Here is a 26249-nt window from a genome sequence, read left to right as displayed (position 1 = left end):
ACTTACGTAAAGTACTGATTTCAAAATGTACTAAAAAAGTACAAGTACCATAAAAATACCAAATTCCAGTTATCTGAGTAAGTGTAATTAGTTATTTTTCCCCTTGTAAATTGCATACACAATCCACTTTTAAAGATGACCAACAGCTGATTGATAATAATAAGCTGATGCTGTCATCAAAAATGGAAGTGGCCTCATGTGATGCTACTAAGGAAATGTCATGGCTTTTTCCTCTTTTCCCAACTTTTTTCCTTGAGTCTCTCCATGCTTCTCTTGAGTGAGGGACAAAGATGTAAGAAAGGACTCAAGTGTGAGACGCATGGACGCAATTTAAGAGACTTGGGATGCTCCTGTGGTTGGCAGGCTCCTTAACTGCACGTAAGCCAGTGAGCCAGATATGTCACATTGGCCTGACTACCCAGGGCTTCACTCAGAACTTCAGGCCACATAGATGCTCAGGACTGGTGAGAAAAAAAACACACACACACACACCAATCAGGGCAGCTTCAGGGTCGTTACTAAAACAGTTCCCTTTTTGTTATTTTCCAGGAACTGTTTGAGGCTGATGACTCCATCAGTCAGTCAGCTGCACATTTGTACATATACTATAAAACAACATTGTTTACAGAGGAGCAAATTTAGTGCTACAGCAACTGTAAAATGACTGAAAACAATAAAAGAAAAAATTTAAAGGAACATGTCAATGTTATTTCAGTGTTATTAATTATGGGAAGCAGTACTTAGCTCTCACACAAATGCTCCTCAGTGTCTTCTGGAGGAGCTCTAGGTAAGCTGGATGATGTTTGAGGCTCTCTTGAGGTTGCAGCCTTTTTCAGTAGAAAGTAAGTTTAAAAATGATTGTGTTTGGTGTAAAAGAAAGAATATTTTGTACCAAGGGGATACTTTATTTACTGAATGTATGTTTAAAGAATTAAATAGAGTATAAAAACACTGAAGTAAGATGTCTTCACATCTGAAGCACAGATTATGACTGCATTCTAATATTTTATGGCCCCCAACATTAAAAATATCAGTGCAGTGCACCTGTACCTAGCAGGACTTCCACAACATGTTGCGTTGCTAAAAAACAAAAATGAAAATAATTGCCACCCAGATTTAATTTGAACTGAACCCATCATGCACCACACAGCTCATCTGCCTTGAATCTGCATCTTCTTCCTGCCTCCAACCAGTTGTTAATCTTGAAAAGAGACAGCATTACAATCTATTTTACTTCTGTGAATAGCTGAGAAGAGCGATGCACGCAGCTCTACCCACATCATCTCAGCTAGCTTCTTTGACAGACGAACATTTACAGTCACTAGACCTCATTTAAATGGAGATGGGATAACAGCTTACTTTTGGATGTATTGGCACAGCAGAGTCATTATGTAAATCACAGACATTTTTATGATTCTCCTAAAGTAAATTTGCACAGAGATGTGGAAACAGCAGCACATCTAAAATTAAAACACATCTTCGCTTGTCTGATTATGGACTGAGCCCCCTCTCCGTCCAGCGGGATGTTTAATTCCTGAGCGCATTCTGAGAGGTCAGAGTCATTTTAATGAGCCCTTTCCTCTCCAACTCACTATTCAAAACATCATATTTGGTGCAGCGCTGCAGCCCCCCTCCTAGTCTGATCTCAAATTGCATCCGGAAGATCCCGTATAAACAGATGGCGTGTGTGTGTGTGTGTGTGTGTGTGTGTGTGTGTGTGTTGTGTGTGTGTCAGGCCTTTGAGTTGGTCTGTATTTTATCTTCATGTTATCTTTGCCTGTGTGGTTAGCTTGGGAGGTACATCAAGTCTCTGGCCCAGAGGAAACAGTCTCAGTGAGGAGCAGAGGCTCCATTAATGAGGAATGAGGGCTCGTCTCCAGGGAGCCTTGTGTGTGTCTCTGAACTTCACATATTCGTGAAGGCATTTGAAATTCTGCTCTTAGACAGTTGTTTTTTCCTTCACACCCACATTAATCTTTTAGCATGTGTCTCCTATAGATTTGGCTGCCTGTCACTGATGATGCATGGCAGCTTAGATGCAAACCAACACAAATGCTATGGTGGCCTGGAAGTGCAATACAAAATTATAAAGTCTGAAACATTTTTACAAAGCTTGGAACAAATAACATTAACCAAAAATGTTTACATTTCATTAAACAAATTAACATCAGCAAAATAATTTTACAAATGATAAACAAATTTAAATTTAACAAAACAAGAGTACAAAAGGTCCAATGAAAATTAGACAGACTGAAACATTTTTACAAAATCTAAAACAAATTTACAAAGTCCCATATAAACTAAGAGGTCTGAAACATTTTTACAAAACTTGAAATTTTGGTAGAAATTTGTTTTGTAAATTTGCTTTGTAAAATAAAAGTTTAACATTTTCAATGCTTTTTAAAAAATTGTTTCATGAAATGTAATTTATTTTTTTCTAAAAGTGTTTCAGACTTTATGATTTTGTCATTTTGTTCCATGTCTTGTAAAAGCATTTTAGTCTTTCTTTATAATTTTGTATTGGAATTTCTGTGAATTTGTTTTGTATAATGTAAATTGGTTTTGTCATATAAACAAGTGTTTTGCTAATGTAAATGTGTTTTATGAAATATGAAAATGTTTTGGTTAATACACATTAGATCAGGCTTTGTAAAAGTGTTTTAGACTTTGTAATTTTTCATTGCACTTCCAGGGCCACCGTACAAACCCTCTGGTTATGGTGTTGAATAGCAGGCTTTTCTTTTTCTTCTACTTGTATTTTGTTTTTGATTACTAAAGATCTATTTCTTAGTCATTCCTTTGAAACATCAAAAGACAGATTTTACATGTAAGCTTAAAATAGATGAAGTTCACAATACCATGTTCAAGAGAGAGGTTATGCCTGTTGGTGATTGTTTGTAGTTTATTATACTTACTAAAACGAAAAAGAAGACACATGCCAGCTAACTGTCTATCTTTGTGTCTCTGCAGCAAGTCCCAATAGCAAACGGCACAACAAATCCCTGCAGCTCATCCAAATGTGAAGTAAAGCTGGAGCTGGCCTTTGAGTATCTGATGAGCAAGGACCGTCTGCAGTGGGTCACCATCACAAGTCAACAGGTAAAGCGACAGTCACTGTGGGGGCTACACACATGCAGCTCTCAAAATAGCTCTCAAACTTGTCGTGTGCATTTTTTCAATGTCTTATCAGAGATTAATCAAACTGAAATTGATACAGTGCAATTTCCTAAATTTGATTCATTTTCCTTGTGTGATTTTTAGGCTATCATGATGAGTATCTGCCTCCAGTCGATGGTGGATGAATTAATGGTGAAGAAGTCCGGTGGAAGCATAAAAAAGGTTTGTTTTTAGGAAATTTAAGTAAAGTAGGGCTGTCAGACATTTAAAATAAAATAATTCCAATCAATCTCAGAATCCCTCAATCAAGATCAATCTCTGTTTTTTTTATTATTTTGGATTTTTTTTTTTTTTTTTTTTGAATCTTAAAATGTGGTAGCTGACTTCCTGTTTTGAAAAAAAGACTTGATTTTGAAAGAAAATAAGGAACTTTAAGTAGATTAAAGCTACATAAAAAGGAACTTGTTATGGACTGGAAAGGAAAAGAAAGAGTGAATATTATTTTGCCTAAGCTAGATATTTTTGCACATTGCCTAAGACATGTCTTTATGCAATCTTCGTTTCCTATCTTTTTTTTTTTTTTTTTTTTTTTTTTAATTTTAATCGTTCTATTTTTCATGTATGCCCGGTACCGCCAGTGTGTGCAGGGTCAGAGAGCAGCCTTCTGTGTTGGCATTTTTTTGCAAAATAATTAAGGGAAAGAATAAGAAATGTCTTCAGTCAATAAAACTGAGCAAATAAAAGCTGGATTAAAAGTCATCTTTGATGAGATAATTTGGGGGCTCTCTACTCTGAGGTCGTCAAAATTTGATATATGCTTATATTTTTTTAAACCATGAGTAGAAACTTAATGTATTTGGACCTACCTAAAAGATGAAAAAATGAAAATCTGTTAGTTTTTGTGCAAAAAAAGTCACCATTTTGGAGAAAAAATATCTTCTAAATTTTTGAGATTATGAAGTCGTTATTTTACAAGAAATCAAAGTCAGAATTTCAGAGTTTAAAAAGTGTTAAGTGCAATTTACAAGAATAATCTTGAAATTTTCAAGTTTAAAAGGTTTTCATTTTTGACACTAGAAATGCAAGAATTTAGAATTAGAATGCAAGCTTTAAAAATGGTTAGTTTACAGCAGTGTTAATTCAAACAATTACAAGAAACTAGATGCAATTTTTCAAAAACAATTCCACAGATTAAAATGTTCTGCTGCATGATTTTTAGCAGTAATTAAATTTTTGATGACAGTTTTTCTTTTATTTTAGTGAGTAGTTTATTCAGTTATTCTGCTGAAATAAATTCAAATTTCACAGCTTAACAAACCCTGAGAATTTAAAGATTTTTTTGTCTTTATGCCTCATCTGCTTTCCTCAATCCTCCTCCAGATGCTGAGAAAACGACACAATGGCTCCATCCACCGGTCAGACAGTCAGCAAGCTGTGAAATCCTCCCCTCTACTGGTGAGAAAAGGGAACAGCATGCTTTAACTTTGACTGCTGGATGATTTTAACCCTTCATGTTGTTTTTGCTGCAGGAATCTCCTGACCAGAACCGTGAACAAATTGTCAAACTCTCAGTGAGTAGATTTTTGACTTTACAATTCTACAGATACAGTCAGCATCAAGGGCAGCACCTACACAATTTTACTTCGGCAGGACTATAACCCTAATGATGTAGAGTTTTTGTGTGGCCTTCTGGATGACACTTCAACTTTAAAATCTGGATATTTATATTGTAGTTTTATATTTACTCAACCAGACCACAGAGCTGAGTAGGAGAACTCTGGGCTACAGGTCATCTGGCAGGATGACAAGTTTTGTCCAACTGTTTGGTCCAAAATCCCAACGTTTGTGTCAGCACTTTGTTCCATATTCCATGTAAAGATGGATAAATTGATATTAGGTTGAGTTTAATTAATCATATCTACAGAAAAAGTGATTTTATTTCTTACCAGATGATTCAGCTAGATAGTTAAAGATAATTGGGAATTACTGGTTAGGCCATGATCTCCTTCATCAGTTAATTGTAATGATTCATTGTGGAACATTACATTTGGCTCACATTAGCACTGGAGGTTAAAATCTGTGAATTTGCAGTATTGCAGGCTAAAAGAAAAAGAAAGTACTTATTCACCCATGGGACTCCCTGCCTCCTACTATGTGATGCTGAGTGTATCTGTGATGAAGTCACATAACTTAAACATATGCTAATAAATCACTGCTAGTCCAGTGTCTAATACATTATTGATCATTCCATAAAGACCAAGCTGAGCTCGGTGTCCCTCCGAGGAATCAGCGCCTCCAACTCGGCCAACGACATCAGTGGCAATGATTTTCACGGAAACTACGCTTTCGAGGGAATCGGGGACGATGACCTGTAAGCGCCGACCCTCCTTCCCTCCGCCCCCCCACCCCCCTTCATTCCGCTCTCAGCAAATGGGACGACAAAGATTACAAGCTGAGCTGAGCCGAGCCGAGCGGACCACACAGGCGTCCGAGTCTGCGAGATTGTAGCTTCTTCCTGGAGAAATTGCTGCCTTAAGCTCTCACCATATTCCTTTCTCAACTCTAAAAGCTTGTGATTTGTATTTTGGCTTCAATCATTTCAATTGAAACTCTGTCCCTGTGTTGTCAAACTTGTGGCCACATACAGTAACAAGCATGTAAAGCTACAGGTACTCAAATAGGGGCGCTTTCAGTACATCATGGTGTGAAAACTTCTAACTTTAGATTCATTACTGTGTCATCAACAGTATGAGTGAAGTTCTATAATGCAGTTAGATTCTTGAGGTACAAGTAAATGAAATATATTTAAACTACATGAAGAAACCTCCCTCAGTGGCTGCATGTTCCCTCCCAACTAGAGAGCCAAATGTTGAGTTTGACCTGGCACTAGTGATAAACAGCAGAGCTGGATCTTTAAAGGTCCAGAGTCCAGTGAATGTGATAAAATTGATCTGAAAACTGTAGACTTTCACAGTAACCGCTAACTTTATGTATGATAAACATTTGGCTTGGCTTTAAACCAAAATGTCCTGTTTTTATACCGTAAGTGATCCTGTGTGTGTCATGCTACTCATGTGCCAAGTCAATACATGTCTCAGCAGATTATCAGTCATGTTTTTAGAGGCACAGTCACTCATACTGCCTTCAGAAATAGTCTGATGCCTTAACTCTTACTTTTTTTGCCTCATGGGCTACCGTATCACTCAACAAGATATTGGCTGAAACTTAAAGTAAGCACGATTTTCAGCAGGCATTTCCTAAATCTTGCAGAACTTGATGGAAGGTTGATTGGGCCAAGCTCCTTGCACTTGCTGAAGCCATCATTTTGCACAGTATTACAGATGGAGGTGAATGTTTGAGTAGAAGCTTGAGCATGACTTTTGGACATTGTGTGGAGCTCTGTAAATCCATTTATGATTTTTTTTAAGGACCAATTTTTTAAAGGTTTCTCATAAATGCCAAATTATAGTTTACTAAAGCATTTTGCACAAAATAAACATAAAAATTATGACAATGTCACTTTTTATATTATGTACATGCAATTAAGTATTCTGAACATTTACTAATACTTTATCATCAATAGCTTATTGTAATCAAATAGATCAAATGTAATCTACGCTGTATAGAACACAGTTTAAATGGACTAACATGTATCAGTGTTTACATAATGTGTAGAGGAGTTTTTTAGTTATAATGTAAAGTGTTTACAAATTTTGCATCTGATTTTCTTTGTTTTATTTTGGGGCGAGTGCTGGTGTTGTAGGAGCATTCCTCCCAGCTTCAGTTCATTGTAATTTGGATGTACGTTGTGCCAATCATCTCAGAGGATTTAGATAGGGTGCTTTTGATGAACGGGCTAATGTGATCACGATCTAGTGCTGGAGAACAAAGTTTATAATGAGCGAGCAACAAAATGAACATATCTGCTTTTTTTATAGATTTGTCATTCCATTTTTATATCAGTCAGCGTATTTTTAAACCTCTATATGTAAACTGATGCCAACCTATCAACAGCTTTACTCTCTCTGGTAGCCAGAACTGTAAACGAAATGTTCTCAATAGAAATGTCGTGTTCTGACATTGCAAATCATTTTTTAATTTCCTGTTTTATTCCATGTATGTGGAAGCTACAAGGTCCCGGATGTTCAGAAATCTGTAGGTGCCAAATTTAAAGTGCATTTATCATTAGCGTCACCTTTCTAGCAATTGTCAGACTTCTTGAAGATTGTATTGACTTCATTTATTGTACCATGTTTCATTTTGAGTGGTGAGGTCAGTGACAGCTGTCATGATGCTACAATAAACTCTGAAATTAGCTAATCCTGTGTTTCTGTTGTCAGTTTATGCTCCATGTCATGTTTTCATCTTTAAAAATAAGCAGCAGAACGGCTTGTTTAACCTAGAAATGTTGAATTTCAGGGATCACAATCTTGAGACCAATTACAATGTATGAAGCGGTACAGACTTTTTATTTTTTATGTTTTTTAAAGCTCCTGTGAGAAACTTCGTTAACTTTGATCCTGGATTTAGCAGAACCCCTTATCTCCAAGTAAGGAGGGGTAAGGGGGGGTAAAGGGGAGAGCTTTTGGGGTTCCAGCCAAACTGGGGGCCCATGGAGGTCAGCAAAATCATAGCCCATTGAAGCTAACCTGTGATAACCATATTTTCTTTTAACCTGAATAATAACCACTCTTATTAAAGTAACAAAAAATAAATTTCCTTTATGTATGCTGTAGTACAATAAAGCCTCTTTCAAAATTGTAATCCCTGTTATTAAAACAATTACTGTTTCATTGGTAATGTTAAAGTGGATTGACAAACTAAACTAATGGAAATGTGATGTCAGACTTTATAGCTAGGCCATGATGTGCACTGTCAGGATGCCAGAAAATAAGAAACTGAGACAGCTTTTTTTGAAAATATAGTGAATTTGTAATTGACAAAAAATGGATGGAAAATGGCAATAATGGGTGAAAGGTGGTAAAAATGGGGTTGGTGGCAAAAATAATTGACAAAAATAGGCTCAAAGTAGCAAAAATGGGTTAAATGCAGCAAGAAATGGATGAAAGAAGCGAAAGTACGTGAAAAGTTGCAGAAATTGGCAAAAACAACTAAAAAGTGGTTATAAAAAGTGACAGAAATGGGTGAAAAGTGCAAAACTAGAATCAAAAAGTGGCAAAACAGACAAAAATCAGCATTAGGCAGCTAAAGTAGGCATAAAGTTGCAAAAAGATGTTGCGGAATTGGGCAAAAAGTGGCAAAAAATGTAAACAAAAAGGAAAATATGGGCCAAAATTGTTTTAAAAAGAAAAAAAAAAAAAGTTAAAGTGGCAAAAAGATGTTGCAAAAATAGATTAAAAGCGGTGAAAAAAAAATGGCAAAAAGAAGCTTGAGTAGGCAAAAAGGTTGCAAAAAGATGTTTCAGAAATGGCCAAAAGTGGTTAAAAAAGTGACATAAATGGGTTTTAAGGGCAAAAACAGGATCAAAATGGGCAAAAAGTGGCCAAAATAGACAAAAAGCAAGCAAGTTCTTTGTCCTTTACAATTTGACATTTCATAAACAGTGCATTACATCTGGTGCTTTGCTGGCCTTCAGCTTGTTCACCGCCTGTCCAGTCTCCTCGACAGCTGGTGGATCACAGCTTAAAGGTGGGTCCATCCATTTAGAGCTCACGACTGGGAAGATCTGCCCAGTAAAACTCCTCTAAGGAGCCAGACCTTGCTATTTGACTCCTCTGTCAGGATTGTGCCATCGGGCACTGTAACTGCAGAGTATCGCAGAAAGGATGCAGCTGCCTTGAGGCTCTTGGTGGCCCTGTAAGTCAGACAGGTATTACTTGTGCCCAGGTGGCCCTCATTGGTCACAAGAATACGAATTAGTTGTAACTGGTTATAAATAAAATGTATTATTTTTAATTGCTCCGAGTAGGATTGACCATGTTTTTGCTGCCCCCTCCCTTCATCGGTCGGCCTTGAAATCAACCTCATGGTGAGTCAGAGAAAAATATTTCCAGTTGTAAAGACCCACAGTTGTGGACTGAAGCTTTTTCAGGTTTTGAGAAACAAAAAGAGATTCAGTCGGTTGGCTGACATTCAATGGCATGAATTTCACTTGTTTATTTTGAAATCCTCACTTAAGGCATTTATGAGACACTGCATAAAGACATAAAATGGACACTTGGGGGATGTCAGTACTATTTACTGGGTTCTCCATTGTGTCATGGTAAAATTGGCAACCTGATCTCTCATTTGCATATAATAGAAATTTATAAAGAGAGTAAACAGGAATCACAGTCCCTAAAATTCCCCATATCTAAATGACACATCACACATTCAAAATAAAAAAACTCTACATATTACGCTAAGTATGCACTTCTAGCAGTGTATTACAGTCACATTGAAATAAAACAATTACACACACATGCTTTCTAATGTGTCATCTTCTTTTTTTCAAGTAAAAACACAAGAATGGGCTAATTTCACAGTAAATAGTAACCAAAACAATGGTGTTCTCCTTTAACATGACCCAAAATGAACATATTTATGGTCTAGTGATTTGAAGTATAAGGATATGTAGAAACTACGAGTTTGTTAGGAGGAGTTACTTTAGCAACATGCTGAATCACATACAAGTGATGCTGACACTTTTGTTCCCTTTACAAGTTTTTCTTAAACGTTCAACAAATCTGTATGTTTGTTATTGTGCTTTTTCTCTTAACATAAAACCAAGACAAGACCAGGGAGGTTCTTTCAAGATGCTTGTGCATGCAGTCTCTGAGAGAAAATGATAAATTCTTGTTTTTTTAAGAGTGCTGGATCATAATTTCTAATCCTGAGGGGGTTTAGGAAAGATGACAGTTAAAGACACTGCAGATTTAGTCACTAACTTATAAAACAATGACTGGTGTAAGACAATTCCAGTGCTATCAAACAGCACTTTGCTAGTAGTTCATACAAAATTAAATTAATCTGAAGGCATGCCATTACCAGAGCAATGCTCTGATGCTAACAAAGCACAGTACTGGCCCTAGATGGTGCCATCTTTACTTAAAGCTGCACTGTGTAGTTTATAAAACTTGCCACCATATTCTTTAAATTGTTTTTTTAAGATAACCTCAATAAGAAAACCAAAGGTCAGCCAGTGAAATTTAATAAGAGGACAGGGAAAAAAGTAACATTCAAGTGGTTTTATGATATTTTTGGCACAAAAAAGGATTAATCTTTCCCAATTAAAAAATAAAACATCAAATAAACTACACAGTGCAACTCAACTGTTCAGGCAAAATGTGCACAAGTTCCGTTTATTGAGGTGTATTAGGTAGTGTTCTCTGTCAGAACTAAAAGCAGGATATGTGTCATAATATGAGAGGGATATTTTGAAACACTAGTGTGGTGTAACATAAACAATGAGACAGTCAACTTTTTATGAAAACAAAATCCCTTTTTCTTGACACAAACAGTCTCACCAACTTTTCTTAGTTCAAAAACGATAAAAAATATTCAGAAGAAATGTTTTCATATTGTGCGAGATTCTACAAATCAACAATTAGCAGCCGTTTGAAGACATCCGACAAACACTAACAGACCAATACACACTAAAAACAATATAAAGGCTCTGTGAAAAACTAAAATAAAACCAGTTGCTGGTAGCTTAGTGTTGCTGAGTTTTATTTTATACAATCTCAAGTTTGTAGCAAGGATGGATGGACTGTCCCCCCTCCCTGGGCATAAACTGCATATCACCGCCTGTCTCTTTCTGGTGAGTCTGACCACCAACTCCCATCCCTTTGTTCACTTCTTGTTCTTCATCGTTGCCTGTCGTTGGAACTTTGACCCAGCCATCCGTGGCCAGGCCGTGCTTCTTCTGGTGCCTCTTGTAGTTGTCCCAGTGGCCGGTTGTGTAACCGCACTCTGCACATTTGTATGGTTTCTCTCCAGTGTGTCGCAGCATGTGCCGCTTCAGGTTCATGCTCTGGTTACAGCTGTAGCTGCACACGGCGCACTGAAACGGCTTCAAGCCTGAGTGCACGCGCTGGTGGCGCTTCAGGTTGGCCAGATTCCCGCAGGCGTAGTCGCACAAATGGCACTTGTAAGGTTTCTCTCCTGTGTGCACCCTGTGGTGCCGCTTGAGGTTGTCAAAGTGGGCTGAGGCGTAATCGCACTGTGGGCACTTGTACGGCTTCTCGCCGCTGTGAGTCTTCATGTGGCGTGCCAGGTGGTTGGGGTAGTGTGTGAGGAAGGGGCAGGCAGCACAGGTGTACACCTTGTCGCTGCGCTCACCAGGGCTGTTGGGAGATGAGGACGAGTCTTTAGTCAGCATTTCAAGGGTGCACTTGGCACAAATCTGGGCGGAAGAACCGTCCTCGTCCTCCAGGACAATGGCGCACAACCGGCAGGTGAAAGGGAAAAGTGAAGGGGGGAGGGGGGGGCTGTCTGCTACACCCCCTCTGGTCACCCCACTGCTGTTTGTGTTCTCCAGCAAGGGTGGAGGCTGGTGGCCAGGAGCTGGGTTTGAGGCTGGTATGGGTGGTGGTGATGCCCCCTTTAAGCTGTCAAAGGCTGGTAGGTAGTCGTTCTTAGTGCCAAGACTAAGGTTTGAAGTTGGCCTCACAACTTCTGAAACTTCACAAAAAAGGAGAGGGATTAATTGCCTATTTATACAAATAATTCTGACAGAGTAATGCAGATATACAGGACAACAGCAGCACTAAGGCTTTAACTTGAAGCAGGTTTTCAGAACCCCTTCATCCCTTTATTCAGATCCATCAAAGTGGAATCTCTCTTAAATTATTATTATAAGTAGCTGTACGATAGTTGGAAACAGATACATTTGGGTGAAACAAAGCAGACACATGGAAAGACACAAAACAACAACTGTCCGTTCAAATTATGCCAAACTCAGTACTAAAAGAAAAGATACAAACCCTTGGCTGAAGGACTTGTCCCTTCATCATTGACTCTCTGTCCGCTCACAGTCCTCTTCAGCATGTTTTGGCCACTGGTGGGTCGCTGTGGTGGCATGTCAGGTCCCGCCCCCAAAGAGGGCACATGCATGCGCTGGTGCCTCTTGAGATTGCCCAGGGAACTGCAGGCGAAAGTGCAGCTGTCACATTTGTACGGTTTCTCCCCAGTATGAATGCGCAGGTGTCTCTGCAGATTCACCAGCTGGGCTGAAGCGTAAGTGCACAGGGGGCAGTTATAGGGCTTCTCCCCATTGTGCGTCTTCATGTGGCGCTTCACGTGGTTGGTGTAGCGCGAGGAGAAGCCGCAGAGGTGACACGAGTGCAGTTTGGGGAATTTGTCCTCAGCTGTCAGTGCTTTGTCAACCATCCCATTCCCCACACCTTCACTGTCCAGCTGCAACCCTGAGCGAATCCCGCTCATGCTTCCAAAAGGTGAGCAAAAGTCTGTGCTCTTGGCTTCCCTCGAGGCTTTGCAGCACCTGAGGCAGTACGGACCCCCCAGGTCTATGCCTGGTCCTAAAGGTTCATCACGTAGCAGACCGCAGCCTCTGCAGGACAGGTAGGGAGGAAAACTGGGGTCGGACTGGGATGATCTGCCCTCATCTTCTCTCCCGTTGTCAGTGGTGCCATGTGAGTTTTCTGGTTCACTCTCCATGCTGAGCTGGCTGTAGGCAGGGCTCTCCTCATCAGCCAGAGGATACACCGAGAAACCAATCTCTGCAGCTACTTCTGTACAAGACACAATTTGAATAATGTTTCAAACACTCCCCATTTATAGCACCCTAATCTCTAAAAACAGTATGGACCCAAATCAGTCTTTCACTCTCTGAACTGATATCAAGAGTTAACTTTTAAAGACAGTTTTATTAATAAATGGGGGAAAAGGCTTCTACGAAATTTAAAATGAATGTTTTCATTACATCTTTTGGTGTAACACACCCACACTGCTGACATTTTATGTGGGACCACAAAACAGATCAGAGTTTGTCTATTGGGTCACATCTCCTGCCCAATAATGAATTTCTTCTGTGAATCAACTGTAAGATGTGCTAAATGCCAGAATTAAATTGCTACTACATAACAGATAAACATCTGCTTCTGACATCTGTTCATGTTCACAGTTTGCAGATGGTTGATGTTTGTCAAAAGGGCCAACTTTAGCAGACACCGATGCCAAACTGATATATCTGCGCTAGGGCTGCACGATATTGGATTTTTGCCGATATCCGGTATTTACAGATTCATTTTACCCAATACAGATATCGAAACCAATATTTAAATATGCTTTTTGGACTAATAATTCCAGTCCTTTTGGACACTTTAAGGTTAAAGGACGACCAAGGAATCAAACTGTAGTCCTTAAAAACACATTAAAGTTTAAAGCATGAGGATAAATAAAGAAAAAGACCTCACCTGACATAGGTCTGTTGGTTCAGACTAAAACTCCACTAATGTATTAGTATATATAGAGAAAATCAACAGTTGATAAATGCTGAAATACACAGGCAAAATATCGGATGTAAATATCGGCAGAAATTTTGATATCTGTCGATTCCAATATTTGCCTTTGTAAGCTAATATCTGCCAATCCCGATACCAGACCAATAATATCGTGCATCCCTACTCTCCGCATCCCTAATGAAAAGTTATCTCAAAAGACTGAATATACGACAGGACAAAACTCTTTCATTGCTGCCAGGTCAGAGAGCTAACATCTTTATATCACAAACAAGAACTGGTAAGAAATAATTTCTCTATAAAAGACAGAACCATTAAAGCATCCTGAAATAATCAGAGCAAATGATATGAAGACAGCAATCTCCTCCAAGAAAATCTGGATAACTGGTAACAAAATGTGTCATCATGAAGAGTGATTTAAAAGTGAAACACCTGATGGCATAAAACCAATTTAACATTTTTCAAACAAATTCCAGTCAGTGAATCAAAGCTCCTGCTGAACAAAAAAGCACCATCTACAGTAAAGTAACTTAAGCTAAGACAGACATTTCATTACAGAAAAATTCACAAAGAAACTTCTGACACGCAGAGCTACCAGAAAGTTTACCTGCTTTTACCCGCAGTTGTGCCATCCAAGGTTTTTGAGACAAAAGAAAGACACAAACCAAAGACATTTTCCCCCGAGGGGAGGAAGAGAGGCTCCAGGACTTCAAACACTGATCACTCTGGCTTCAGTCTGCACCACAGAGAGCGAGCAGAAAGAAAAGTTCCTTCCTCTACAGACGCTGAGGCAGGATGTGAGGAAGGCAAGGTCTGCACTGCCCTTTTATCTGCCCCCTGGAAACCCCACGTGGATGATTACCAGCCTAATGATAATGATGATGACTATAATGGTGAGGCTGCAACTGATGATGATGATAATGATGATGAGGGAAGATGATGATGATGATGATGATGATGATGATGATGATGATGATGAGGGGGAAACAGTAATGGTGGTAGGAGCAGGGGCTGCTGCTGCTGATGATGATGATGATGAATACGTGCCCTCCTATAATGGTGTCCTTGATGGTAATAGTCCTATTTTTATGACCATTATATAATAATGGCGTCTCAGCTCCTTTCTCTACTTTTCCATTTTTCAGATCACTCTCACTGACAAAGAGGCATGCTGGGATACATAAGCTGCCAGTTTCATTTCTGCTACTGTCACATAGATGGGAGAGGGTGAGGGGCACTCTTTATGGCTGAGAAATAAGCCTACAAATCCTCTTTGCGATACAAAAGAAACCAGAATGTCTACTCTTCCTTTTGTAGCAAAACCACCAAATAATTTTTAAAAAATATTTACAGAGTTTTAATGGAGGGAAATAAAAAGGATGGCTAACCATGGCGTGAAGATTCTGTCATCCTTTCACCAAGTGAATGCAGATAAAACTGCAGAGTACATTTAACCAGAATAAATGTTCATGCTGTGTGCAACTTCAATTTCCTTCATCGTAAAATCAATAGAAACATTTGTAACATGTAGAATAAGATGCCCATAACTTTAAAAACCAGTGAGACACTCAAAGAGATGAGCTTGATATGTACAAGAAAGGCCAGCCATTGAAACAGAAAGCTTTCTAAGGCCTAGCAGTACAGGAGCCCATGAAAACAACAAAAACATAGCCCATCCTAAATGAAAACAAACCAATAATAAACTCTACTTTAAACAAAAATACTAAAGATGCACAGATTGCATTTTTTCATCCATTTCAATTTCCAATTTTTCCCTATCTGACATAGCAATACACATTTTGGCTGATAAAGAGTTTTTTCATTAAGAAATTATCCACGTTATTCCTAGTGTTCATGCCACTTAGTGTGAATCTGGGTGTTTCTTCCAGTGCTGGTATTTTCCATAGTTACAAGACGCTAATTCCAACAATAAGAGCAATTCAGAAAGAAAAATACATGAATATCATCTGTCGCACCTCAAATGGGAAAATATAGTTATTCCTCTGCCTTCTACCAAGGAGGGATGAGAGTATAGTATGAAGTAATGGCCTCAGATGATGTAAAGAACTGTGTTTTGCTAACCTTATTAGCTATGTAATATGCGAAGAATAAGGATGATTGTGTCTTGTTAGAGGACATGGGATATGACCTAAAATTTTACAGCAGATGCAGAGCCAGTCAGTCTTAATATTTCTCTCTTTAGTTTGTGAATGTTCTGAAAATCTTTTTATTTCACAAACTAATCTCTATTTTAATACACTGATCAAAAATATAAACACAACACTTTTGATTTTGCACCCATTTTTCATGTGCTGAACTCAAAGACCTAAGATGTTTTCTATGAACACAAAAGGACTATTCCTCTCAAATATTGTTCACAAATTTGTCTAAACCTGTGTTAGTGAGCACATCTCCTTTGCCAAGATAATCCACTCATCTCACAGGTGTGACATATCAAGATGCTGATTAGACAGCATGATTATTGCACAGGTGTGCCTTAGACTGGCCACAATAAAAGGCCACTCTAAAATATGCAGTTTTACTGTATTGGAGGTGCAGGGGGTCAGAAAACCAGTCAGTATCTGGTGTGACCACCATTTGCCTCACACAGTGCAACACATCTCCTTCGCATAGAGTTGATCAGGTTGCTGACTGCGGCCCGTGGAATATTGGTCTTCTCCTCCTCAACGGCTTTGCGAAATTGCTGGATACTGGCAGGAACTGGAACACGCTCTCGTATGCGCCGATCCAGAGCATCCAAACATGCTCAATGGGTGACATGTCCGGTGAGTATGCTGGCCGTGCTAGTCCTGGGATGTTTTCAGCTTCCAGGAATTGTGTACACATCTTTGCAACATGGGGCTGTGCATTATCATGCTGCAACATGAGGTGATGGTTGTGGATGAATGGCACAGTAATGGGCCTCAGGATCTTGTCACAGTATCTCTGTGCATTCAAAATGCCATCAATAAAATGAACCTGTGTTCGTTGTTCATAACATATGCCTGCCCATACCATAACCCCACTGCCACATGGGCCACTCGATTCACAACGTTGGCATCAGCAAACCGTTCAACCACATGACGCCATGCCCACTCAAGTCGGTTATGATGACAACTTCAGTCAGGTCGAGACCCTGATGAGGACGACGAGCATGCAGATGAACTTCCCTGAGACGGTTTCTAACAATTTGTGCAGAAATTCTTTGGTTATGCAAACCGTTTGTTGCTGCAGCGGTCCGGGCAATTTTGGAGGTGAAGATGCTGGATGTGGAAGTCCCAGGCTGGTGTGGTTACACGTGGTCTGCGGTTGTGAGGCCGGTTGGATGTACTGCCAAATTCTCTTTGGAGATGGTTTATGGTAGAGAACTGAACATTCAGTTCACGGGAAAAAGCTCCAGTTGACATTCCTGCAGTCAGCATGCCAATTGCACGCTCCCTCAAAACTTGCAACATCTGTGGCATTGTGCTATGTGAGAAAACTGCACATTTTAGAGCAGCCTTTTATTGTGGCCAGCCTAAGGCACACCTGTGCAATAATCATGCTGTCTAATCAGCATCTTGATATGCCACATCTGTGAGATGGCAAAGGAGAAGTGCACACAAACGCAGATTTAGACAAATTTGTGAACAATATTTGAGAGGAATAGTCCTTTTGTGTAAACAGAAAAAGTCTTAGATCTTTGAGTTAAGCTCATGAAAAATGGGAGCAAAATCAAAAGTATTGCGTTCATATTTTTGTTCAGTGTATATCCAAGACTCTCATAGCCACCTCTTCACCTGACATTACATGGTAATTTATGAAGAAGTATATGATGCAGTCAGAAAGTGAGTAACACGTTTAAAACGTCACAGCTGTTAGAGACACAAATTTCATCTAGTTGTTATTACAACCACAAAGAGCCCAAAAGCTAACGAGTAGTACTAACGCTTACACTGTTTGAGAAGATGACCAACCAGGCATGCTCAGAATCACACCGACAGCCAGTTTAGAGTCATCAATTAACCTAACAAGCATGTCTTTGGTGGTGGGAGGAAGCAGAGGTACCTGGAGCGAACCCATGCATACACGAGGAGAACATGCAAACTCTGCACAGAAAGGCCCTGACTGGGAAGCTCGCACTGCTGAGTAGCGTTTGAACAGAGTATCTCAGTGCTATGTGGACAAACCAGCGCACAAGTATGCGTTACTCACACTACAGCATAGACTCGACACAGAAAAATAAACCAGGCTTACTCATAATTTCCACATTACCACTGGCTTTCCATAGTGCCACGATTTTGCTCTGTGCACAAAGTGGCAAGTGCTCAAACCCTTGTGAGCAGTCACCCTACCACCAATCACTACTGAAAATCAGAAGATTCTGGTCACCCACCGATCTAGCCGTCCAAATAATACTCAAATTTACTTGAAGTATAAAAGCAAAAATACACTGTTGCTCGTGCTACTTTTCTCAAAGGAATAAGAGGCACTAAAGTAAGGATTCTATGAAAGCCAGTTTAAGAAGAAAAGAGAACTGGCAAGCACATATGACCCCGGTGATAATCTGATTTTTTATAGTATTAATGTCAGCTTTTTCTGCAATAGCATCAATTCTTCTCTTCTTTTTGTTTTGTAATTTTCATGGTATGTTGTTTCTATTGTTTGCAGCTGTGACTGCCTTTTCTGTCCCAGTTTAAAATTGACCCGCAGCACAGCTGCAAACAATAGAAACAGAAACAACTAAGCATGTTTATCAAAGCAAATGCTTTTACAAAGTTTCTAATCACTTCCCTATAGCTGCATCAGAATGAATGCATGAAAGGTTAACAACAACCACAACAAGAAATGCCTGCAGTATGTTTTAAAGAACTCTAACAAATCTCTTCCAACACATACAGCTTTGCCAAAAATGAGTTCTGTGCTCCTCATGTTCTGTAAGAAATTCTTACATGTACAAAGTAAGACCCCAAGCAATGCATGAAGAACAGAACTCACGCTAGACCCCTCATACAAAATTTTAAAAGAGTGTGTTATCAGTACACAGAAAATAGTGACCCCCTTCCCTAGACTTACCAACACACAGTCCTGAAGAGCTGAGAGAAAAGTCCCCTCAACCATCCACCCAGATCACATGACCTGCCCCTCACAGCATCAGGACAACAGCTACATTTTTTGAAACGTCAATGCAAACAAAGCTTACCGAATTAGGAACAATGCAGCACTATTTATGCATTGTGTTGTCTTAGCATTAAAAAGCATCTCCAATTATGAGAAGATATCCTTTTAAATACACTTCTAACTGCAAATGAAGCATATTTGAACTGCAATTTGTGGCTTTGATCGTGAAGTAATCACAGGAGACAACCTTCTTCATCATAAAGTTAAAAAGGTTGTCATAGGCCAGAAGATCAACATGAAAGACCGCTTAGTATTAAAATCTGATCACAGCTGTCATAACTAATGACTGAGTTTGTGTTGAAAAACTAGAGTTAGTTTGCCAGGGAGAATCAGAGTCAGCTTTTATTTGCCATATATCCTTTAAAAAACTGGGAACTTATGAGCTTTAAAAGGGATACTTCAGTTGTTCACATGTTTTATTTCTGTAAACTAGCTGCAAATATATGTAGCTGCTGTTTCAATGATAATACCTAATGTTCCCAACTTAACCAGGATTGAAGCACTTTAACTTTAAACGCTTAAATAAGATTATTTTTAAAATTGAAAACAAACCTGAAAACTTTTCCAGGCCTAGAATCTTGTTTTCATGATCAGGATCATCAAATTCAAGGTCAGGTCCTAGAAGGAAGTCTGTGTCTAAGGTGAGGTTTTCTGGAGTTTCAAATGCTACACCATCTTCAGAATCCACTGCAGAGAAAAAGGAAGAAGAAGACAACATTACATGAAAACAATTCTATTTACGGTTTTAGTTTTATACAATTTGCACAAGAAAGAGTACCTAATTGTGGCAAACTTTTAAGGCATTAGTGTTGAAAAGCTACTAGTTATTTTACAGTTAGATTTGGAGGATTTTAACCCTGTGGTGCTATAATACACTGTGCCAAACATATTTACGGCTGCATCAAAAATCAAAACAACCTGATTCTTCACATATTGATTAGTATTCCTGGTCAAGCTGCATTATGTTTTCAAATTTAAAACTGCTCTCAGTACCTTCAGTTCAACACTTTCAGTTTAGTTTCAACGTGACAGTAAAATGTCAAAGTCCCATATATATATAGTTTTCAGAAAAGGTTAATTTACTGTAGTGAAACAACATTTTCTATATAAAAGTGAACTGCTAACAGTTGACAGATGGAGCTCTTTTACCTCAGTCACAGCTAATGATGCCTGAAATTCTTGTTCTTGGTCTCTGAAGCTTGATGGCATCCAAACAACTATGGCACAGCTGTCACTGTTCAGAAAACTATGAGGCCAATTCAAGGGCATCACGCTCAGCAGCCCATTGTGAGAAACACCATCAATGCTGCCATCTGCTGGTCATTACAGTGTTTGAAGTAATGATGATTATTTATTGGGGACACAGTGTTTCCCATTTCAAATCAGATAGATAAAATAGAATAAATAAAGAGTTGCTGCTTGACACTGTTATTTTAAGGCCTTAGCTAATTTCTGATTAATTACAGGGCCTTCATTTCTGTTAACATAAGCACTTCATGTAGGGTAACTACTTAAAAAGTATTGGCAGTCTGTTAACATTATAGAATCAACTTTCAGTGATTCTATAATATTTCAGTTTCATTCTGATTAACATAGGATCTAATACCATATTACACTGTATAACTAATCAGAGAATGATGAGGGTCAGTATAATTGATTTAAAACATCCCAGGCACTTTACACTCAAGTCTGGTGTCCAGATGTGAGCAGAGAAACAGAACACACGCTAACCACAGACGGTTGCAGGAAAAATAAAAGTAACTGTCAAGCTGTAACTTTTCTCTTTGTTACAATAAAGCTGTGAGAAGTAAGTGTAGCTATCCACACTTGAAAATGTTTGAAGTACTCACACTTAACTGGCTGTGGATTCTGTTGTTTTTTTCTTGGCATCTTCCGGTCAGCCTCTCTCTTTTCTGGAGCGTCTTCTCGCAGACTTCCACAACCATCAGCTCATTCTCATCCAACCAATAGATAATACTCAACAATTCTGTAAAGTCAGAGAAAAAAAATGAACTCAAGCATTAAGGAGTAGTTTGGGTCAGTTGGCAATACTTTCATCCATCACTGGTGGTTGTTACAACTATTAGTCTGATGAGCATCATCCAAAATTTTCACCTGAATAGCATCACCTGATGTTTTATGATTGCCACCTGATATCTAGACATGTATGACACTACCTATAATTTCATAAGAGCCAGGTGTGACACATGTGACATCCATTGGCATTTATGAAGTAGCTTGCCAATATTTTATTTTGTGATTTGTCTTCACAATCCACTGAGATCCGTTTCTGTAGCAGGAATGAGCATTAGTACCATCAGGGCTTTACATTAACGCCTGACAGTCAGCCAAGTGCGGGTGGATTTCAGCTGTGGCAGGTAGTAAAGTGACTCCCACTAGCCACCTTGGCAGGCTGAATTTATATGTGACACATCACATACTTTATTGTTACTGGGCTCAGCTGTTAACTCCCGTCTTTGTAAACACTGCAACATTGATAGATGCTTATTGCAATGAGGCTGTTTGCACATAAACAGGGTTACTACACACTTTTAAGGATCAAATTCAAGACTTTAAGACCTTTTTAAAGACCTAAGCCTTGTGTGGCATATGTTAAATAATGAGAGGTGTGTGAGATTTGTCAGTTCACCGGTTAGAGATGAATTCTCTAATTTAACGCACTCTTCATGATATGCCAATTGATATGATTCTTTTTGGTCATAAAAACCAAAGTTCAATGATTTCAGGAATATTTAGTGCCTCTATCCTACTGATGTAACACAGAGTGATATTAATTATATGCAACAATACATTCAAGAGAAGATTAAAATCAAATAAACCTAGCTAGAAAACAAAGACTGGATAGTGACACGGCCAAGTCAAAGTGCCTTCTACATCCATGACTTCTCACAAGTAAAAATAAGGCTTTTTAAGACTTTCCAAATAAAGACATTTTAAGACATTTTCAAAGATCTGCAGGAACCCTGACAAAGGAGTAAAACAAAAATAACTTAGATTTGTGCCGGCTTTTAGAACACAAACTTTGTGGGTCAATTTGTGTTTTCTCCAGGGTTGATGAGAAAAATAGTTTGAAGCTGGATGCTCAGTTTTTATTTACATTTCAAAGGGTTTAGTTAAAGTACATTTTAGCATGCCAACCTTCATCATATATAACCTTATTTCCAACAAAAAAATGTGGCTAATGAAAAACTACTAGCCATAGTGGCTGGTGTGCAAAACAAATGTTAAGCCCTCAATACCCTTATTTATTCACATTAGAGAAGCTTGGACCAATCACTTCTCCTCTCAATTTTCTTACAAATATGATCAGTGTGATAATTTCGCAATGATCATTGACAGATTTTTGTCTTGTCAAGTAACCACTAGTTTAATGGATTTTTGAAGCATCAATTCCTGCCAATGGTTATAACAAAACTTGTGACATTGTCATATTAAGTAGCTAACTTACAGCTGAAAATGACCAATACTTAATCTTAGTAGCACAATGAAAAGTCTTCAGACAGCTGATTTGTTGTCACCTAAGAAATAACAATATTCTATACGTATCATAACGGCTACTTTAACCTTATATTATAACACGGGTAGGTTTTCTGGTCGCCTCAGAGCCATTTTACTGATACAAATCTTCATCATAAAAGCTACAAAAGCTACAAGTCACAAGCTACTGATTAAGTAGACAGTCTTACCGCAGTCTATCTTATTTTTTAAATCTACTCTGACTCAGGGAAACCCACTGCAGTGAAAACTACAGCTTAGCAGTTCTTCTCATATAGAACTACTCTAAATGTTCATATTAAGTCCTGCACCTGTCATTAATATATTAGTAAGGGTAAACATGGATTACATTTTATTAAGCTTAACTGCTAGCCTATGAGCTCCTGTCCTGCAAACCGATAGAGAGCAATGAAGCGAGCCAGCTAGCACTTTAAACTGAAACATGTCCTCACATAGCATCCAGCTAGCTAACATTGTCACTGTAACTTACGGATTGAAATGTCAAAAAATACGTTTAAAAAAACAAAACTGCGCTACCTAATGAATGGCAGAACACAACGCGCCCTCGTAAACACGTAACAGCTAATGACAGGCAACTGCCATCTTCAGTAAATATTATCCGTGGCTAAACATGTTAACCTACAGCCAAAGGCTAAATTAGCAGAGTAGCTATTGAGCTAACTTACCTGAGATACGTAAATATTCCTGTCGGTTGACAATGTTTCTGTCGTATGTAAACGAGCCATTAGACACCGCAAGTGTACAAAGTCTGGAGATCCGCCATTTCTTCATGAGCTGCGGCGACAAAGAAAGGCAATTAATGGTATTTTTCATAACTTAATTGATTTTCTGATTCGTCTGAGATACGACAGCAGCAACAACAAAGTGACTTCCGGTGAGAAACTTTCAAAGTAAGAGCAACGCAGCTCGTTCTCTCTTTTTGGTTCTCTTCACATTATAGAAGTAATAGAAGGACTTTTTTATTCTTATTCTTATTTTATTTATTCTTTTTATTCTTATTCTTGTTTTATTTATTCTTTTTATTCTTACATCGTAATTTGATGGATCATTCTTTGATTGAAAAAATGTGGATGTAGCATCACAGTGTTGGAAACATGTATGTGAATTATAGTTATTATACCAGAAGGAAAAACTTAAGTATAATAGTAGAGAATATCAGATGAAACTGCATTGAGCTGTGTTCTGATTTTCTTACAGTAACTCTTTGTTTGAAATATGACGGAGAGTAGGGATGCACAATATTGTTTTGCCGATATTCATACCATGATTTCATATATTTGGCTGATGTCAATGCCAATATTTAGATGCAGTTCAGACCTAAAACGCTATCCTTAAAAAACTCAAGTGTGAGGAGTAATGATAAATAAAGAAAACGACTTCAGCTGAAGCAACAGCCTAAAACCACTAACTTATTTGTTCTTTCCACCTCTATTACAGCTGTTATAGCTGGATTTTTATAGTCAAACATTGGTCGTAAATACTGGCAGAAGTTTCCATATCTACCATTAATTCAGTTTTTAAGCTAATATCTGCCCATTCAGATACAATACTTGATATACTGTGCATCCCTAATAGAGACCTGTATATTTTTTAAGCTAAAGCATCTTTATCGGCCACTAAAGATCAATGAAACAAGTCAAACTGTATCATTTTAGAACAGAAAGCAGTAAAAAGTAGACAGCTGAAAATGTAATTCACATTTTTTTAAAACCGTATCCATCAAACTTAAAAAGGTTATGATAGTAATGATTTACAGTACAGTACAATACGGCCATATTCACTGTCCCTTTGGCCCCTTTGACAGTATGAGACTTTAATAAACTTGCCAGATGATCTCATCCTTTCTTCTTTTTTATTAGCATTGCCAGATATTTTCACATATAAACATCAAATTTAGCATGCCATGTCAGTGTAACAGAGGCCCATGTCCTGGTGCTCAACCTTTAATAATACAACTGCGCGTTGTCCTTTTCATATGGATCATAAACGCACGGTTTGTCTAGAAGTTTAGAATGTATTTATGGTGACTAATCAGTCTTCACACCTTTACTGAACAGTTTTAATTCATGGCTTTTATTCTGAAAGCATGCGGCGCAGTACCGGATACCTCATCGTATTTGTAAAGATAGAAATTTACCTTTTGTTCGTATTTCCGTTTCCGAAACTAATTAGCTTTGTCATATCATATCCAATCTGAATCCTTAAATCTTTCACATCTGTTTATTACCCTTGAATAAGTGTGACATTAAAGATAAGAGATTTTTAGCCATGTCCCTTCTCAAAAAGTTTATCAGCCTATGACACAGTAAGCTACTTAGATTTTCACACAGTATTCTGTGTCGTAAACGACAATTAATAAAAGAAAACGATGCCTCAGTAATGCGGGTAGAATAGCCTGTTAGTTTTCAATCATTATGAAAAACTGTTATTTATGTTACTAAAATGTCAATTCTTAGATCCATAAAGCCTCTGCAAGGCAATGTTAATTTTGGCAACTAATTTTAATTTTAGTCTGAGTTTCAGTTTTTTGATGAAATGCATTTTAGTTTTAGTCCCATTTTAGTCATTTTTATCCTTTTAAGTTTTAGTCAAGTCGACGAAAACTCAACACATTTTAGTCTAGTTCTAGTCCATAAAAAGTCCTCACATTTTAGTCTACTTTTAGTCCAAGCATTTATTGTGTTGCCTAAATCTGGTACCAAGCCATGGTAGTGTGTTCAATGCACTCTGCCTCTCACAGCTGAGAGGCAGAATAGCTACAGATGCATGTTTTTTTTGACAGATTTACCCACAGTGGAGAAATATCACATATTTTGAATATTTGACAAAAACGACATTACATTTTAGTTGCGTTTTAGTCATCTTGATGAAAACTAAATTTAATTTTTGTCAGTTTTAGTTATCACAGATATATCTTTGTTAGTCTTAGTCTAGTTTTTGTCCTGGAAAAAAAAGGCTATTGAGGAACATTTTTAGTCATAGTTTTAGTCATTGAAATTAACACTGCTGCAAGGTTGTTGGATTCCTATGGAGACAAAGTAAAACCACTGCACACTGTTAAAGGATTATGTTATCTCAAATTAAGATGGCTATGAAGTGGAAAAGTTGCATGGTTTTGTGCCAACATTGAAATGACAGTTCAGGGTAAAAAAAAATATTATTTGATATTATTTGTTAGTTAAAACTTCTCATCATTGGTAAGAAATACTTGGTGTTGCCTGTTAGGAAAAATGATATTACTTGTTAAGTAAACTTAATATGTGAGGATAACTTGATATCAGGAAAACTTTGGAGGCACTAATGAGTTTTGAACTTGAGAGGTCTTTGAAGTTCTTTAAAACTGTTAACTTCAATACAGTAAGGTGTGCAGGTTAACTAGTGTTACATATAATTAAAAATAAAAGTCCAGCCTCAGCAGTGTAGATAGGGGGTTGGGTTGTGGGTTTTTAAGACACTCTTCATTTCAGATGTTGTCCATTTCAAAGCCACACTTAGTAATTGGCTTGAAAAAGATTCCTAATAACAAAATTCTGACCAAAAAAATTTATAATTATGACTTATCTCATTATAACTGCTTTTTATGTCATAGTCTTAAGTATTTGTCTCACAACTAAGTTTCTGTTTCATAATTATGATTTTTTTATCTTACAATGTTGACTTTTATCATAATTTTTGACTATTTGTGCCATAATTATAGCATTTTAACAGAAAATGTTTAGTATTTGCCTCATACTTTCAAAAAAGGGATCTCGTGATTTTGATTATTTGTCTGGTTAGTGTACTTTTTCTCAGCATTTTGACTTTAATAACATAATTTTGATTCTTTTGACTCATTTTCAAGGCTGTTTGTCAAAATCATTACCTTTTATGTCAGACTTTTTACTTACAGAGATTTACTCTGAATTTGTTGTCTTTTAATTGACTTTTTAGTCTTACAATTATGACTATTAATGACATAATTTTTAATTTTTATTCATAATTTTGAATTCTTTTTCTATTCATTTATTTGGTTAT

At 37.9% G+C, this 26249-nt stretch overlaps 2 protein-coding genes across 2 annotated transcripts in view; one reads left to right on the top strand and one right to left on the bottom strand.

Annotated features, from left to right (window-relative positions):
* Positions 1 to 7437, top strand: part of snx17 (sorting nexin 17) — a 41946-nt gene extending 34509 nt beyond the window's left edge. The window contains exons 11-15 of the mRNA XM_041804710.1: positions 2971 to 3099; positions 3262 to 3339; positions 4498 to 4572; positions 4647 to 4688; positions 5373 to 7437. Coding sequence (XP_041660644.1) covers positions 2971 to 3099; positions 3262 to 3339; positions 4498 to 4572; positions 4647 to 4688; positions 5373 to 5492 — 444 coding nt within the window. The 3' untranslated portion in view covers positions 5493 to 7437. The remainder of the gene's footprint in view (positions 1 to 2970; positions 3100 to 3261; positions 3340 to 4497; positions 4573 to 4646; positions 4689 to 5372) is intronic.
* Positions 7438 to 9227: 1790 nt separating this feature from the next.
* znf513a (zinc finger protein 513a) lies at positions 9228 to 23071 on the bottom strand. The gene is made up of 5 exons (XM_041805600.1): positions 22901 to 23071; positions 20549 to 20685; positions 19251 to 19385; positions 12042 to 12809; positions 9228 to 11739 (listed from the first exon to the last, which is right to left on the bottom strand). The coding sequence occupies exons 2-5, from the start codon at positions 20586 to 20588 to the stop codon at positions 10790 to 10792; spliced, it is 1893 nt and encodes a 630-aa protein (XP_041661534.1). The 5' UTR covers positions 20589 to 20685; positions 22901 to 23071; the 3' UTR covers positions 9228 to 10789.
* Between the last annotated feature and the right edge of the window lie 3178 nt (positions 23072 to 26249).

Source organism: Cheilinus undulatus, linkage group 14 (genome assembly GCF_018320785.1).
Source record: "Cheilinus undulatus linkage group 14, ASM1832078v1, whole genome shotgun sequence".
Taxonomy (NCBI): domain Eukaryota; kingdom Metazoa; phylum Chordata; class Actinopteri; order Labriformes; family Labridae; genus Cheilinus; species Cheilinus undulatus.
The sequence above is the reverse complement of the archived record's forward strand: the minus strand, read 5'-3'. Positions and strand labels throughout refer to the sequence as shown.

Excerpts from the sequence above, each read along its gene's own strand:
- znf513a (XM_041805600.1), bottom strand. The coding sequence starts at position 20,588 with ATGCCAAGAAAAAAACAACAGAATCCACAGCCAGTTAAGT. Across the intron at positions 19,386-20,548 it reads GAATCCACAGCCAGTTAAGT|TGGATTCTGAAGATGGTGTA; the intron begins GTGAGTACTTCA and ends TTTTCTCTGCAG. Across the intron at positions 11,740-12,041 it reads GACAAGTCCTTCAGCCAAGG|TTTCAGAAGTTGTGAGGCCA; the intron begins GTTTGTATCTTT and ends TTTTTTGTGAAG.